Source organism: Amblyomma mixtum, chromosome 5 (assembly GCF_055824585.1).
Source record: "Amblyomma mixtum isolate Tamu chromosome 5, ASM5582458v1, whole genome shotgun sequence".
Lineage (NCBI taxonomy): Eukaryota > Metazoa > Arthropoda > Arachnida > Ixodida > Ixodidae > Amblyomma > Amblyomma mixtum.
Window position 1 is genome coordinate 121,818 of NC_143016.1, and position 17,157 is coordinate 138,974.

A 17,157-nucleotide genomic window follows, 5' to 3' on the forward strand; every position below is an offset into this window, starting at 1 on the left:
GGCAGAAAGAGCAATTTAGAAAATGCACGCTTGTCCTCAAACATGAAGTAAAACTCCCGAGGCACATGCAAACGTACTGCGCAACGGGTACTGGTTGTCTTGGCCTCGAACTTTTTTGACATCACCTCACAATGCACAAGTACTTTCGGTTTCGATTTTTTGCAGCTTCTTTCACTGCTGTCTCTGGCGCTTCTTTTGACAGGGAACCAGGCAACTGTGCTCGCATTTCTAGCATTTCTAACGTGATGGATGTAAACCGGGTGATTTATGGAGACAGGAACTTTCTCCCATTCTGCCCGGATGGCATCCATTACGCCGAACCAGCGGGATGGCAGGTTGGGAAGAGGATAGGCCGTAGGGCACTTGCTTTTTTACAGGCACGCAGGAAACCCCTGCAGACCAAGGAGTAGGTAGCAAATGTGAAAGGAGGGGGGGGCAGGACAAGGGCACGGCGAACGAAAAGAAAGCAACCTCTCAGTGTTGGGTTCATTAACATGCAAGGGGGAAGAAGTCGAATTAAATGGGATGAAATCGAAGAACAACTAAAATCCGAAAACATTGGGGTATATGGGGTTGCGGAAACTCACCTGAGAGATATGGAAGAACCGCCACACATTGCAGGTTACACTTGGATAGGGTGTAACAGAAAAGAGAAAGACCGTAAAGGTGGAGGCCTAGGGGCATTAGTAAATGGGCAAGATTGGGAAAGAGTAAGAGTAAACTGCAGAGAGCATCTATGGCTCCAGGGCATAGTGGGGAGTCTAAGAACAATAATAGGATTTGTATACCTTAAAACAGGGAGTGAGTCGAGTGAGGAGAACAAAGGGCATTTCGAATGTATGTCTAAAGACATCAGGGACTTAGGCTTGCATCAGGAAATAATTATCTTGGGAGATATGAACGCTCACTTGGAATACTTTGACGGAGCTACAGATACAACGGGGAAGATGTTAGGAGAATTCTGCGATGCCCATGATCTAGTAATGGTTAATACGGAAATAAAATGCGACGGGAAAGTAACATGGGTAAGAAAGAATTCACACCCAACTATTGACTATTGCCTAATGTCACACAAACTGTATGACAGGTTAGGGGACATGAAAATTGATGAAGAAGGTAAGAAAAGCCTGGGAAGCGACCACAGAAGAATAAAAATTACATTTGGTAGCGCAATACCAGCGGTAGGAACTCAAGGGAGGGAAAGCAAACATAACCTCACTGATGCACAACTGCAGGAAGTGTCTGGACACATTGAAGACATAGTGTCCAGGCAGCCGGATAGGGAGTGGACATATGATGCCCTCGTGGGGGTTTTTCAAGGGGAGTTAGAGAAGGCCCAAAGAAAAAAGGGACGAAGAAAGGGAAGAGACACGCCAAAAAGCTGGTGGGACGGGGAAGTGAAGGCAGCCATAGCGAGACGACAGGAGGCATCCAGGGAACACAGAGTTGCAAAGAAAAGGGGGGCCCCACCAGACGAAGTGGATGCAAAATGGAATGAATACCTAGAGAGCAAAAGGGAGGCAGCGACATTGGTCCAAGCCAAAATAGGAAAGGCAGGAGTCCAGTGGATGATGGAGGTAAATAAGAAAGATAGGAATGCTGCAAAGAGGTTTTGGGAGCACATAAGGCTACAAGGGAAGAGAACAGAGGGCATCCAACACACTCTGACCACACAGGATGGAAAAAGGGTAGAGGGAGAGGAAGCACAGGAATTTATCAGACAAACAATTGAAGCAGCATTTGCAGAGCCTGTGGCGGATGGTCTAGGGGAGAGCAGGGACAGCAATGGGGCAGAGGAGGAAGAGCCTAGGGAGAGAACAGCAGGGGACTGGGACAGAATAGAAGGCAAGGTTCCCATCGGAACAGCGACAGGACCAGACGGCATACCTATGAGATTAATTACCATACTAGGCAAAAAAAGCAAACTGAAATTACGACAGATCATTGAAAAAGTGGTAGAGGGAGGAGACGTTCCAAAAGACTGGAAAGTGAGCAGGATGAGACTAATATACAAAGGCAAGGGAAACAGGGACAACATTAAATCCTACCGACCAATTACGGTCACATCAGTTATTTACAGGCTAGCAATGCAGATGGTGAAAATGAGAATGGAAGAATGGGCAGAGCGTGAGGAGATCTTGGGAGAGTTGCAGAACGGTTTCCGAAGGGACAGACGGTTGGAGGACAATCTATTTGTCATAACACAGTGTATAGAGATAGCTGAGGCAAGTCGGAGGCCTCTATGGATGGCATTTTTAGACATTAAGGGGGCATATGACAATGTGAACCAGGAAAAACTTTGGGACCAATTGAAGGGATATGGCGCTGATAGAAATCTGGTTCTACAACGTATATATTCAGACAATGAGGTCGTGGTAACCTGGGAGGGAGAAACTACAAAACCAGCTAAAATTAAGAGAGGGTTAAGGCAGGGCTGCCCACTGTCACCTCTACTTTTCATGGTATATGTGAGCCAAATGGAAAAGAGGTTGGAAGAGTGTAGGGTAGGAGTTGACGTGAGTTATATGCAGGATGGTCAGAGGGTAAACCAAGTGTTGGCTGGACTAATGTATGCGGATGACATTGTTCTACTAGCAGACAAGCGAGATAAGCTGCAGGAACTAGTTAAAATCTGTGGTGAGGAGGGCAACAAGCTAGGACTCCAGTTCAGTAGAGAGAAGTCAGGGATAATGGTCTATAATGATGAGAAGGGAGACCCACTAGAAATACAAGACACTATGATAGACCATGTGAGTACGTATAAGTATCTAGGTGTATGGCTAAGTGAAGGAAAAAAATATCTGGAAGAGCATGAGAGGATTCTGAAGGATAAAGGAAAAAGGAATTCAGACATTATGAAGCATAGAGCACTATGGAACTATAATAGGTATGAGGTGGTTAGAGGAGTATGGAAGGGAATCATGGTACCGGGCCTCACATTTGGAAATGCAGTCCTGTGCATGAAATCAGAAGTACAGTCAGGGCTAGAGGTCAGACAAAGAAGTGTAGGAAGGCTAGCCTTGGGAGCCCATGGGAACACTCCGAATGAGGGAGTCCAGGGAGATATGGGTTGGGCGTCGTTCGAGGTTCGGGAGGCCATCAGCAAACTGAAATATGATCAGAGACTAACTCAAATGGAGGAAACAAGGTGGGCAAAAAAGGTGTACAAGTATCTGTACATGAACAGTATTAACACAAAATGGACTAATAGAACCCGAAAGCTAAGAACGAAGTATTTACGGGTGAGGGATGGGACGCAACAAAAGACTAACGTGAAAGTGGAGGTAAAGGAGTCGGAAAGAAAGATGTGGAAAGAAAGAATGCAGGAAAAATCGGCGCTAGGCATATATAGGACACGAAAACAGGACATCAAAAAAGAGCGATTATTCGATAATTCGCGGGGCAGTTCACTGCTTTTTGAGGCTAGGACAGGGACTCTGAGAACAAAAACGTATAGGTCCAAATTTGAAGAAGTGGATATTTTGTGCTCTGCATGCAAAACGGAAACGGAGACCATAGAACACTTGGTTCTGAGGTGCGCAGAACTCCGCCCAGCCCTCCCAGAGGGGACAGCAACGACCATAGAGATAGCGCTGGGATTTACTGGGGAGGACGGGCGAGTGGATGGGAAAAGCGTGACATTGACGAAGGGGAGGTTGGAGGATTGGTGGCGGAAATCAAGGGAGGCGTGAATTTCGAGGGTAAAAGGATAGACAGATTAGATATTGTAAGAGCGAAAGGGAAAAGAAAATTAAATTAACAATGGGGGAAGTATAGGCTAGGTGGCGAAAGCTACCGCCCGGTACAAAGGGTAAAGCCATTATCATCCATCCATCTATCCATTTCTCCTTGAGAGATAGCGCATTGTTTCGGGCGCTTGTTTAGACTTGAACCGCTTGTCGAGCAACTGATCGGCGAAAAATGGCTCTTTCGATGGCCACAAAAGTGCTCTTAAACAATGGAGCTCATCTGCCTGCCATCGGATGTAAGTTCGCATAAGCTGGAACGCAAATTTTCCCTAGGGCGAGCCTCGCGCAATATTTTCTGTACCGATGCCTCGACTCAAAACCGAAACCGTTGACTGCCAAGCAAATGCATGTTTTGGTGGCGTTTATGGATATCAAGTGCATGCAACTCTAGGGCTCGTGCAGGGTGTGACTGCTGCTTCGTAGTGCACGTGCATCGCGTACCCTCGTTAGTAAATTTCAAACCAGAGCAGCGCATGTACAGCTTCCAGATGCGGCTTGTGAACGTATACGTTCACAAGAGGATCTGCGATAGTCGCGACGTGTCTGGTAACATTCAGAGGTCGCGTTGCGTGCCCTCGGGAGCAGTCAGTCGTTTCCCGCGCGGAGGCCTGAACATATTTCGTTTAATACGAACTTTTTCTACGAATATATTAACTGAAAGCACCAGGGAGACGTAAGATCGGCAGCAAACGAAATTAGTACGAGCCAGTTACTACTTTGGAGGATGCGTAACGATTTGAATAGCTGCTCTTATTCACAGGGCGTTGATGGAGGTAGTTTTTTTCCTTCTGTCCAATAAATATACTACATGCACCACTTGCACCACTTTGTAGTAAAACATTTCGGTACAACTCTGTGATGCTTGGAGGCTATTTGATGTTTTCTCAATTTGTTTTTAAAATTCTTCAATTAGTTACAGCCACTATAGTGCACCATATGTTGACAAAAATGCCGAAATATATGTGTTAACTGATGTGAATGGGGAATTTATAAGTCGTTATTTTATTGCCTGCATCAAGCATTGCAACAAAGCTCAGACATCATGCATTCAGAGTGTGTGCCTTGTATTGCAGTAGGATATGCATTGTTTGCCACGTCCATTTATAAAACAACATTATAAGGGTGTAACTTGGTCACAGAAGGCTAGTGAGTCCATTGGATTGTGTTCCAGTAGATTTTAAACAAATTCATTCCATTTGAAATGGGTAAAGTCCTCATGTTTTCAGGGTCAAAACCAGCTGGACTGTGATCACTTATTTAATGAACTTTGCCACAATGGCTCATTGACTGTAATGTTCAGCTGCTGAGCATTAGTTCACAAGTTTTATCCTGGCCATGGTGGGTTCATTTTGATGCAAGTAATGTTGAAGAATGGCTGTATACCTAGATTTTGGTGCACATTAACTCCTTATAAGATGCAAGCTGTGTACATGTATAAAAATGGTAAAATTTCCAGAATGTCACTAGAAATTGAATGTAGGGCTGTACTAATAAGTACTTTTTCAAAACCGAATAGAATATGAATCCAGTATTAGTGCTGATATTCGCTACTTGTGCAAATATTCATACATAACGAGCAGTCATGCGAAACGTTGAAGCGCCAGTGGTAGCACTGTTGTACGGCGCTGTAAGTTTAAATCTTATGAAGTTAGAGGTACAGTTGCTGAAAGATGCAACACTAATCTTCACTGATGGGTCCTGACACGAAGCCACTATATAAACTCTAAAACCATCAAGTTATAGGTATGGGAAAATTACCATTTGCTTGCTTTGGTCAAAGACCCTTTTCCCATGCATTTCAACCCAGAAAAGCCGAGCACAAGGCCTTGTACCCATTAGAAAACTGGTGGGTACTTGGTGGCACTGGAACCACACTACAGGAAATGAGGCTGGTGGCACATATGTGTGAGTCACAGCCTCCGGGATCAGGCATCAAGGCAGGGTTTTGCTGAATTTGCTTGAGTTTTGCCATGTCGTCCAGTCTTAGAGGTCATGTACAAGCATTATGAATGCCGCCACACAAATGGACCGCGGCCATGGCGCTGAACACTTCATCCCATGCATACTTTTAGCAGAAGAATGGTGTGCAGCGTTGGTGTGGGTCATTTTTGGAACATTTGTCGAAGAAAAACACAACGGGTGTTATTCGAACCTCCTTCCATTATTCAAAAACTGTTCGAAAAGTTGAGAACAGAATCGATTTGTTTTGAATATTTTTGAAAATACACTATTTGATTCGTTCAAATAATCGAATAGAAGGATATTCAATTTGCTATTCAAAGTTTTTAATATTCTCACGCCCCTAATTGAGTGACATCGTTTCAAGTCGTTTCGACCACTGGTTTTGTAGAAAAAGGGGTACACAGTTGTACCGGCTTCGTAATAAGACCTCAGATGTGGATGCATCCTTACCTCAGTCTTTTGGACATATTAGACAGCTTTTATTAGAATAGAAAATTACTGCAAATAGTACTTTGAGGCATTTGACTGATGGAAGAGGCTAAAAAGTCAATTTTCCAAAATTTTTTAATGTCCTGCCAAGATGGATCTTGTCGAACTGTACACCCGTGCTTATAAAAACACACAGGACACCAAGGAGACCTTTAGCGAGATATAAAAACACATCGTGTGGCTTGTTTGATAGTTTGGTAGTATTCCGTGCACACAAATAGGGTATGGTTGGTGCATCGTTCCCCGTTTGCTGGCACATTAGGCAGGTGGGACACATGCATCTTACTGCTGTACGAAGGGTTTAAGGGCTGCAGGCAATTGAAATGAATTTGGAGCAATACACTACAGTGTTCTCATTAAACACAGTGTTTTATTAAAGCATAGGAATCTAGTGTGCATGGGTCGTTTTTGTTTTTTATTGAGACAAGCTGGGGCATAAACCTTGAGTGCAGCTAAAGTTTGGTCGCAGTCAAACCATGAAGTGTTAGGCTATGCTCAGGACTACTTTGAGGAAGACAGTATGCTGATACGTTCACTGTCAATATAACTACTGAAGCCACCTTGTGTGTGCTGCCTTCATGCGTGTGTACGTCTTTTGGTACATAAGGTGAAGTTTAATGAAGTGCCTTGTTGCTGAACCCAGTTGGAACATATCGCATCTCGGAGGCTGCACTCAAGTCTCTGCTGCCAACAGTGCTGAAACAGGGTTACCGCCTGATCGGTATGTTGCAGTCTTGCAGTGCTGGACTGCTGACAAAGTCTCTTATGTCATGAAAAGCTCGCCTGAACAATGTGTGCCAAAGGACCAGTACAACCAGAAATGAATGTACACTTCCATACTAATCATGAAATGCTGCACCAAACATTATATAAGGAGTATGACAGCTCCCTGTCGTATTGCTAGCTTCGGCTTTTCATATTACAATTTAAACTTTGTGTTTGTTGCTACTGCTTTCTTCACTGTGCATGACTATTCTTGAGTGTTCTGTTTCTTTTTTCTTCATTTTCTTGCTCACATAACTTATTCTTTCAGTTATTAATATCTGGTTTGTGAACGTGATATATAAACATATAGAAACAAGAAGGAGCAGGTTGAAAACTGCTAGTTGCTTGCTCTGGAAAGGAGAGAGGATAAAGATAGCTGATAAAGAAGGAAGCGGAAGATGAGAGAAAGAAGAAAGGGAAAGAAAGCTGATGAAACTCACTGTTGACAGTGGACTACAGCTCTGAAGGTGTGAAAACCCAGAACTAAACAGGAAAGAAATTTCGAGTATTTTGTTCTCTCTCAAGCTGAACAAGTAGCAACATAGTAGTGCCCTCTCCCTTTGAGCAACCTCAATGCGATACAAAGGCTCCAAGGTTGTGTCACAGTCATGCACAGAAAAAGCTAAACAATCAGTCTCTATATTGCCACCATTGGCTGTGTGCACAACTTTTCATAGGCTGGTAGGAGATATCTCACAAGACTGGTCTTACAAGCTGTGGTGTGTGGGTTGTAACACATGAAATACCCAACATTGTGAAATACCCTGAAATACCTACCAGCCAGCGAAGAATGGGCAGGCCATTGTGCGAGAAAAAAAAATGTGGACCACAGAAACTTGAAAATTTCAGTAATGAAAAGAAAAAAGATTGGCAAATTTCAAAAGAAAGGAAATGCTGGACCCAGAAAATAATGCCAGGGTATCAATAGCGGTTGGGATTTTCAGTTTTTATTTTTTGGAAATTCGGCGGACTTTTTTCAATATTTATTTCGAAACACAAATTTAGTTTTTTGTTCAGCAAATATTGTTTCCTTTGTACAAACTTTGATTTTTTCTCGGTGATATATATGACATCCCTGTGCAGTTACAAGTGATGTAGAGTTTATTTTGCACTTTTAGCACTAATTAACACACAAACCGTCATATTGAGAGTCATATCCTTGCAGAAGTAAGTTGTCAATTGTAATAAAAAGTAAAAATGTCGGAGCTAAATGATCGCGTTGAGACAAAAATGTCAGTAGTCCCGTATCATATGGTCCACATGTTGATGGCAGCAATGGAACTGCCGCTTAACCGTCGGGGAAGCTATAACATGAAACTTCTGTGCCTTTTATGCATAGTTTCACTTTGGCAGTGGTTACAGTTCGAAACATTGTCACCATACTTACATGCAGTGAAAAAACCTACTTAACCAAGTGATGGCTCTTAGCTGATGATAAGTCTGGACAGATGGAGTATACGCTAGCCGACTGCATCTAACTAGGACGAGGAGCCTCCCTATCTGCTGTGGCGTGTTTGAGTTTGTGGATCAGCGCCTGCAGAACTCACAACCACTGAACCACAGAACTAAATTCCGAAGGTACCATTGTCTCACCACATTTCTGGTTACAGCAGTTTTACAATTTTCTTCTGTGACCTACTCGTACTGAAAAGCCAGCTAGCTGTAACATGCATCCCAGAAATACTGACTTTTATTGGTTTAAACTGAATTTCAAAAAATGGAATTCGGCGTACTTTTAATCGGTGTTTTTTGGTTGAAACCGAAAAATTCAACTCCTAGGTATAGACAATGCATGCATCAATTCATCATGTGCTTTAACTGCTTCAGAATTGTGCCGCTAGTTTTAATTCTTGCAGCTAGTTTGAATGCACTTCTTTGTGCATAACAAAACCCTGTTAGAAGTGAGGCTCATATGCTTTGTGTTTCTGCCTTTGACACCAGCTGAGATGAAGCAGGGCATGATTCCTGAGTGCTGTTGTCCTGAGCAGCATTGGCGCCAGACTCGGCGCCGTTGTACAGGAACGAGGCAGCGGTCGTTGCTGCACTGCAGTCGCTGTCACAGTATGGCCTGCAGAGATCTGATGTCTGGGTGGCCAGCAAGGTACCACCTGTGGCCCAAGGCACCGAGAAGTGCCGCGAATCAGTTCTGGGAACAGTTCAGAGACTAGGAGGAAGTCTGGACCTGATGCTGCTGCACTGGCCTGGTGTGCAAGGCCGCAAACCTGCAGACCCCGAGCAAGCTGCGCTGCGCAAGGAAAGCTGGCTCGAACTGGAGAGCCTCTACAACCAAGGTGTGACCTGCACTGGAAAATGCATCTCCGTTTTGCGAGTAGCCTGCAAATTTTGGCATGTTGCATCCGCTCTGACTGTGCAGTGAATGTTTACAGTTGTGCTTCTTTCTGCTTGTTAGGCTGTGAGAAATGTTGCAGCTTATGCAACTACAAAAGTGAGATAAAGCGGTACTTTAGTTCAGTTTTATGGAATTGTTTGGACTTACATCTGCCCTCAGCTGTTGCACCTATGAAACTCCACAGAATTTTGCCAATTCTGAGATTTATAAATTAGTATGTACTGGAACATCAGTTATAGAGGATTTTACCATGATGGTTGTGTACAATCAGTATTGTCGGTAACGCGTTACTTTTTCGGTAACTTAGTAATGTACTCGTTACCATTTCGGAACTGTAATGGGTAACGTACTTGCGTTAACATTTTCCGGTAACGTGAGGTGTCACGTTACTAGTTACTTTTTATTTGAATTGTCCCCCTCCACCTCTTTTTCAGAAAAAAAAAAACGCCAGAAATGATGTTGCAAATGAACAACAAAACCTATGGGTGCTCTCGACAACGCTTGTTGCGGCTCGCGTGCATGCCAGAAAACACCTGCCCTTGAAGACGCACTCAACTAAGAAAAAAAGCACGAACACGCATTCACACACTTGTCTTCACCCCCAAACCACTCACACACACAACTCTCTAAAGAGTGGACGCTTGCCGAGCCACCAATGTACCATTTGCAGAAATCTGTAAGTCAGTTTCTCCGTAAGCTTGTTTTCCAGCCAAAAGGTCTCGTTCCCAGGCGACACTCTCGCATTCTTTGTGGAAGCAGTTTTCTCTTCTGAGTAAACTCAGGAATGTTGCCACTTTACTTCAAGATGGCCCCAAGAGAGCTGTCGAAAGAGTACAATGGTACAGCACAGAAAAGGGGATTGCAGTCAACCGGCTGTAGCACCGAAGTAGAGGAAAAAAGGAAATGGGCCTTTGTGTTAATTCCTGTGCCGGCAGTAGTGAGCTACCTCACACTAAACTTTCTAAAAATTTTCTGCTGAACAACACTGGCACTCCAACTTTCTCCCGTCATAGTGTAACCCCCCCCCCCCCCCCCCCCTTTCTCCCCTAGCCAGAACAAGGAACAACGCACTCCCCACAGCACTGTGACTAAGGACGGCCTCCCTCCTTTTCCTGCCTAGACTCTGTTGCAAGCAGAGTGCGACCATCCGGAGTTACCATTTGCTTGAAGAATATGAGCGTGTCGTCAGTGTTTGAGATCTTTTGGTTGGAAAACAAGCCTTGCAGAGAAGACGAGTTATAGGTTACAGTTACAGCGAAGACACAGTGATTAAAATGTATGGCCATGGAGTAACAGCAAAGTAACGTGCGATACTTTTTTCGGTAACGGTAACGCGTTACCTTTTTTTGTAGGTAACGTAGGACGGTAACGCGTTCTTTTTTTCTTAGCGTAACGAGTAACATATTTAGTTACTTTTTTTCGGTGACGCCTACAACACTGTGTACAATGCATCTCAAATCTACTACAGAATATGTTGGTCAAAATCTTACCAAGTGGAGGAAAAGAAAAAAGAAATAAACTATGCACTTCGTTTATGTAGTGCGTTATAATTAGAAATTTATTTAAAGGGTACATGATCCTGTACTTCATTATATTTTCTGTTTGGAATATTGTTGATCATTTCAGTTTGCAGCTAATGTTTTAACTTCTCTTGGTGTATTTATATTGCACAGGTGTATTTTTCTTTTTGTTTTCATGGACTTGAAAACAGTGATTGAGAACAGTTACATGAAAACAATGCAGGGCTTTTAATAAGTGTGCCAATTCATAGCCACAGGTTATGAGAGCAGCAATTTACAGCAGTAACTGCAACCTTTTCAGTACCTACGTCAATTTGGAGCTTTTAGCGGCAAAAGCGCAATGCGATACAGGCTGTCGCATAAATGTTGAGATTTAAGTGTTTTGTCAGAAGTCAGCACCTTTGAACATTCAGTGCACTGCTTTTGCTTTTTCATGACTGTCAATGTCAAATCAGGTCACGTGAGATATCCTTGTATGCAGGGAAAGTAGGCGCCATTGGTGTCTCCAACTACACTGTCCGGCACCTGCAGGAACTGCTCACGTACTGCAGTGTGCCACCTGCTGTAAACCAGGTGAGCGTTTGTTGCACAAGGGCTGCTGAGGCATGGGAGAGACACAGCTTCCTCTGCAGGTGGAGTTTCACCCGCACCTCGTGCAGAGCGACCTGCTGCGTTTTTGCAAGGAGCACCAGATTGTTCTCCAAGCTTACTCACCTCTCGGAGCAGCGGATGGAGTCAAAGCTGTGAGCTTTTCGAACGCTGTCATTTTTGTTAAGTTGCTGTGCATGTGTACACTGACGTCCGCTTCTTTCATCTTCATGAATCTGGTTGATATGGTAACTAATAACACATTAAGATGTTGGCTGCTGAGCTACCTGTACTTGCAGAGCATACTTCTACTTCTCAATCTTGTTCACTTACATTTGTCAGGATGCAGGCTACATGCTCTTGTGTTATGCTTCATATTGAAGCCCTCAGTGTATTGTTGTGCACAAATACTCTGTAGAGTGCTTGAATTCAACATAACTATGACATAAAAAACTTAAAAACTAAAAAACATAAAAAACTAAAAATGCTATTGCCTGAAGAAAAAATACAGGAAGAATCAAATTAGCACGTCCGCGCAATGGTCTTCATGACATTGAAAAGTGCTCCAATATTCAGTTTCTCTCAGCTAGTCTCCTTTTGTTGTTTTCAATAGCCTTGTTCGCGCTTCGTTTGACGCTGACAGTACATGGTAGAACTTGGCATGTCTACAAAGGTAAAAATCACATTCACTTGGATGTCTCATCGTGACCTGTACATATGCATTTTCGTATTCAATAATGTCCTGGCTTCATGTAAGAAAAGAAAAAATGCAGAATTCGGACATGACATCCCGCAGACTTTTGCATTAATAAGCAAATTAAAGGACTTTTGTTTCTGAGTGCTGTGCACTAGAGAAAGTTATATTTTCTTAGGCTGTAGCAGATAAAAAATTGTTCATCTGTGTTGAGATTTGTAGACACCAGCACAAGCTTATGCAGATGGTTTGTTCTGCTTCTTCTCTTGCATTGTTATAAATGTGTTGGTGTTGTGCTTCTGGAATACTGTTAACTGTTCTTTTTTTTTTTTTCATCAGCATGAGTCGTCATAGTTTCATTCTGTGCTGAAAATTCAGAATAAGTTTAGGACACTGAATTCTGCAAGATAGCCGAAACATATTTCACATGATGGTCATAGCTGACCCCAAATAGCATAATCTATGTCTCCCACCCTAGCCTGTGTAGGGAGCTAGCAGCGAACTGACTTAACATAAATGCTGCATTCAGGACAGAAACGATGGTCCATTTTGCTCATAGGTTTGCTGCATTAGTGCAGGGGGGAATGGAGACAGCTATGCACAGTGAGGTACACATATTTATTGAGATTTGCTATTGTTTAGACATGCCAGTAATGAGGGCTGCTATTATAAGGGGTGCAAGAGTACAAGGAAAGGAAATCAAGAGTAACGTTTCACATGCAGTGGACACCTGAATAGCACCCAATGAAAGTTGGGGGGGGGGGGTAATCTTGGCCACCTGTGGTTGTTTTAACATACTTTGACGTCACACAGCGAATGGGTGTGCCGCTGCAGTCAACATCCAATCTTGTAGCCATGTGCTCAGCAGCCAAGCATTGAGTGAGCCACTGTACCAAGTGTTATGACCTGAGAAGCTTCAAATTCATCTTTTAATAGACTTGGACCATCAACAAAGGAGGCGGATCAGTTGCATATCGAAATTTCATTTGTGTAACCACACAAATGGCTTGCAAGACCACTTTTTCACAAACTAAAGGCCATTTGCAAGAACTCAAGTGCCACTGCATTTTAACTAAACCTTGTGTTTTTTGTGTAGTGACCATGGCACCCATTTTTATGCTTCAAAGCAATACCAGGCATTTAGCCCAAGATGTTCTGCAATTTTTAGAAATAGGCTTTTTGAGTTAGAAGTGCGCTTTTTTTTGGCATAGCACTGTCAGCGGTGTAGCGCATCACAATACAGCCAAGGTGTGCCAACTATAGTGGGCTGGTTGACTATTACTGAATTGCTAACTTTTTAACTATTACTGTTAGTCTATTTATGGAGAGATGTTTAGCCCACCGTAAGTAATATCCATGTAAGTTTTTAAGAATTTCGAAGGCAGGTCAGGCTGTAGTGGCCATATTTCAACAACATGCAGGAATAATGCTTCTGTGCTGACATTTTGAAAGACATTGAGACTGCTATTGTTATTTTTTTGGTATCATCTACAGCATTGGCACAAATGTTGTTTGGGGTCTAGAAAGGCAACCTTATACTTACTTTATGAAGTATTTCATGGAGAAGAACTTTATGCACGTATAAGCTCTCCAAAAGTTCCTTCACATGCATGAGTATCTAATACCCCTGTCACACGGGCACTGTAAAGGTACTTTGAGCTAAAGCTCCATTACTCCAAGGGAGAACGCGCGCTGCCGCACGGACGCGCCTAAGGACACCTAGTTCAAAGGAACTTCGAATCAAGGCAGCTCGAGTTTGTCCTTTGAGGCTGCAAGGGAGTACTCTCTCTCCCAGTAAGTTAGCAGCAAAAATAAATGGGGATAAGAAACGATCAATATTCTTTTCTGAAATTTGCTTCGTAAAATTATTGGTCTTTTAAAATATAAGGTTATTTGTTTTGTGGCGGTTTCACCACGCCATACTCTCGTCCCGGATTTACAAGCGCCACGGTAACTACGACGCCATGTCGGCCATGTTGTTTGTTGTTTTCAGCAAGTACGGACAGTGGCGGACAGCAGCTAGTGATACATCTTGACGGAGATCGCCGAGCATAAGGCACAGAGAAAAACGTGAACATAATCGCAACAATCGCAAGGCCAAAGAAAACAGAGGAAAAGAAGCAAAGGGAAGAGCCGAAGAACCAAGCCGAGCCATTTGAGCTCAGTGTGGCCAGTGCTGTGATGTTATGCTCTGTACTTGGCAGATCATGCCATTATTGCAGTTGAAATTGCGTTGATTGAGCATAATATTGATATAAAACAAGTTTTTTATGAAAATATGTGACACTGCTATATTCTCATGTGCACTGAAGTCTGCAATTTTAATCCAGTTTTTCACCGATGAGGGCGCTAAAATCGTTTTTCAAAGGTCGTTCCGCGACCGTGTAGCACGGGCGAACTCCCTTGAAGTAGTGCTCCTTTGGTAGCGTAATGGAGCTTTAGTTCAAAGTACCTTTACAGTGCCCGTGTGACAGGGGTATTAGCAAATATGTTTAAAACTTTTTTCCCATTGGTATGAAGCTCTGATTCGATTGAATGCGAGCTATCATATAAATTGGGAACAGGCCAGTTTTGCTATTTTTTATTTGCAATTGTAAGAACAAGTAGGATAGCTCACGCAGTGAAATTAATTGCCACAATCGTTATCACTTACGTTTTCCATGATGTAACTTGTGCTTGCACAGTTACAGTAGTTGTAATGCACATGACTGTACTGCAAAAAGTATTTGCGATTGTGTGGACTTTGAACAAGTCATTGCAGTCATTGTTAGGCTTTCAGGTACTCTTGAGGAAATCAGCGACGGCAGTCCAGTATTGCATTAAACTGTTACTCTATTGCCTCTCCACAGGTACTTCAAGAGCCAACTATTGTGGAAATAGCTGGCCGGCACCAAAAGACGCCAGCACAGGTGGTTCTGCGGTGGGCCCTTCAACTTGGCATAGGTACAGTGGCCCAGTTCATTAGCACAAATTCAGAAGGCAGTACTATGAAACAAAACTTGGGTGCGACTTGTTCCCATGCTTTCCTTTTCTTTTCAGCCATCATTCCAAAGTCAACTAAGGCAGAGCGAATTGAAGAGAATGCGCACATCTTTGACTTCTCTCTCACTGAAGATGAAATTGCCGCAATCAGTGGCCTGAACAAGGACAAGCATTACTGCTGGGACCCTACAAACATTGCCTGAAGGGGGTGAGCATTAGAGTGGAATGTTCTTAACCTGTACCAAAATAAACGCTTCTTAGCCTTGAAGTGTTTGTGCAGAACGTTCTCTCTTAACTGTGGAAAGCCAGGTGCCAGCATTTGGAATCACGCTATTGTTTCGTTTGTCAAGCTAGAACAAGAAAGCTGTTGTAAACTGCCATTCATGTAACATTATTACGTGATAGCACAAGGGCCCCAGTCTGCAGAAAAGCCGGCGGCGGCATCGTCATTCGTGTTGTGATCAGAAGAGGCTTCCATAGATGGCGCCAGCCATGCCAGCGTTCCATTGAATCTTCAGCAATCAGAGCAACCGCAAGCAATGTGCCAAGCGTACGGGTCGTCAGCAGCCTTCCGACTCCTCACCCTCATATAAACACACAGCAGACGATGACTCACGTTACTAGCGTTGCCTCTCAAGCTGCTACACAGCAGACCCATCGCTGTATCCCATGACCCTTGGGTTGCGACATGCTACTGCTAGGGCACTCTGGCACATCCATACAGCTTGGTTGAAGTGAGGCCTTATATGTATGTCATGTAGTCTTTCACATAATGATTGTGACTGTGGAATAGGAAACGGTGTCTGTGTCTGTGTAAGCAAGAGGAACTGCTGTCGCATCGTGCCCTTAACGGTGGAGCTCAAGTGTCTGTCCCAGTTTTTTGGAAGCACAGATATACGTTGCATTGTATTTTTTAGCTTTCTAAGCCGATTCAAGAGGAAGCACTCTTCTCTGAATGAGCCGTCAGCGGCAGCAGCTTATATATCTACCAGCTGCCTTGATTTTTGGTGCCATCACATTTGGACGTAGCCCAGAGATGTGTATTCAGGACAAGGACATCCAGAGCAAACCTTGCGAGAGCTACATGCCATGCCACCATGCACTGCTTGTGCAGGCCAGCTATGGCAATTCCAATTATCAAGGCCAATAGTTAAGCCTTTCAACATGCATAGTGCATTTACAAATTGTTATAAAGTTTTTCATACAAAGCCAATAACCTGAAGTTAGCCCATTGTAAGGAACGCAGTAGAACAATAATTAAACACCATACAGTTGGCTAGGAGCATTGATGCGCAGATGTTGCATAGTGCTGCATAGTTGCATACGATGTTGCATGGATGTTTGGTTTGTTGATATATGCTCACGAGTCTCTTTTCTGCGCTAATGTTTATTACTTAGCAGTATTCAGTCATCGCTAATACAGCTTGTGACATGTTCCTTTCTCATCAGAACAATTTGTAATATAACATACTGACTGTCCTTCACCAGATTCTTTGAGATACTATTTTCAATGCGTCATTAACCTTGTTTATCGATGCGAGACAATGGTATGAGCACTTCGCATTAGGTCTGTGGGCGCTTTTCTATCTTTGCTTTCAATGTACCGACTGTTGCGTAAATCAGAGAAAATCGAAAAAAATTCTCTCGGCCTAACCGCACGTTTGTTCGGGCTCAAATTTCGCACAGAGGTTACATTTTGTGGTCAGTTTTGTCTTATACTACATTTAGGTGGGATACTCGCCTGATTCGGTCAGAATTATTTGGAAATCCTCATCGTCTGCGGCGACGGGGAACCAAAACCGAAAGACTTCGCAGCACTGGTACACGTGGCGCCATCTCGCACTAACCGGAGAAACGAGCCCTCTACCGGGGAGGAGTTGGACTCCCATAGCCAAGTCGCGGGCATGGCCTTCTCTTGATCGCTGTACGACCGCATTTTCGGTGATGCCTTGCGCTGCTTCGCAGCAGAGAGCACCAAGTAAAGATAATTTGCTCACTAACTTAGCACAGGTGGGTTTCTCCGGTGGGCGCGAGATGGCGATAGGGGTACCACTGCTG

The 17,157-nt window shown here is 43.6% G+C and overlaps 1 protein-coding gene across 1 annotated transcript; it reads left to right on the forward strand.

The window, feature by feature from the left end:
* Nucleotides 1-126: 126 nt before the first annotated feature.
* On the forward strand, nucleotides 127-15,367 carry LOC149341052 (uncharacterized). The gene is made up of 8 exons (XM_089542878.1): nucleotides 127-232; nucleotides 3,841-3,985; nucleotides 6,844-6,921; nucleotides 8,966-9,256; nucleotides 11,317-11,408; nucleotides 11,468-11,578; nucleotides 14,967-15,060; nucleotides 15,157-15,367. Exons 2-8 carry the CDS (start codon nucleotides 3,922-3,924, stop codon nucleotides 15,300-15,302), a joined length of 876 nt encoding a protein of 291 aa, XP_089399004.1. The 5' UTR covers nucleotides 127-232; nucleotides 3,841-3,921; the 3' UTR covers nucleotides 15,303-15,367.
* The last annotated feature ends 1,790 nt before the right edge of the window (nucleotides 15,368-17,157 follow it).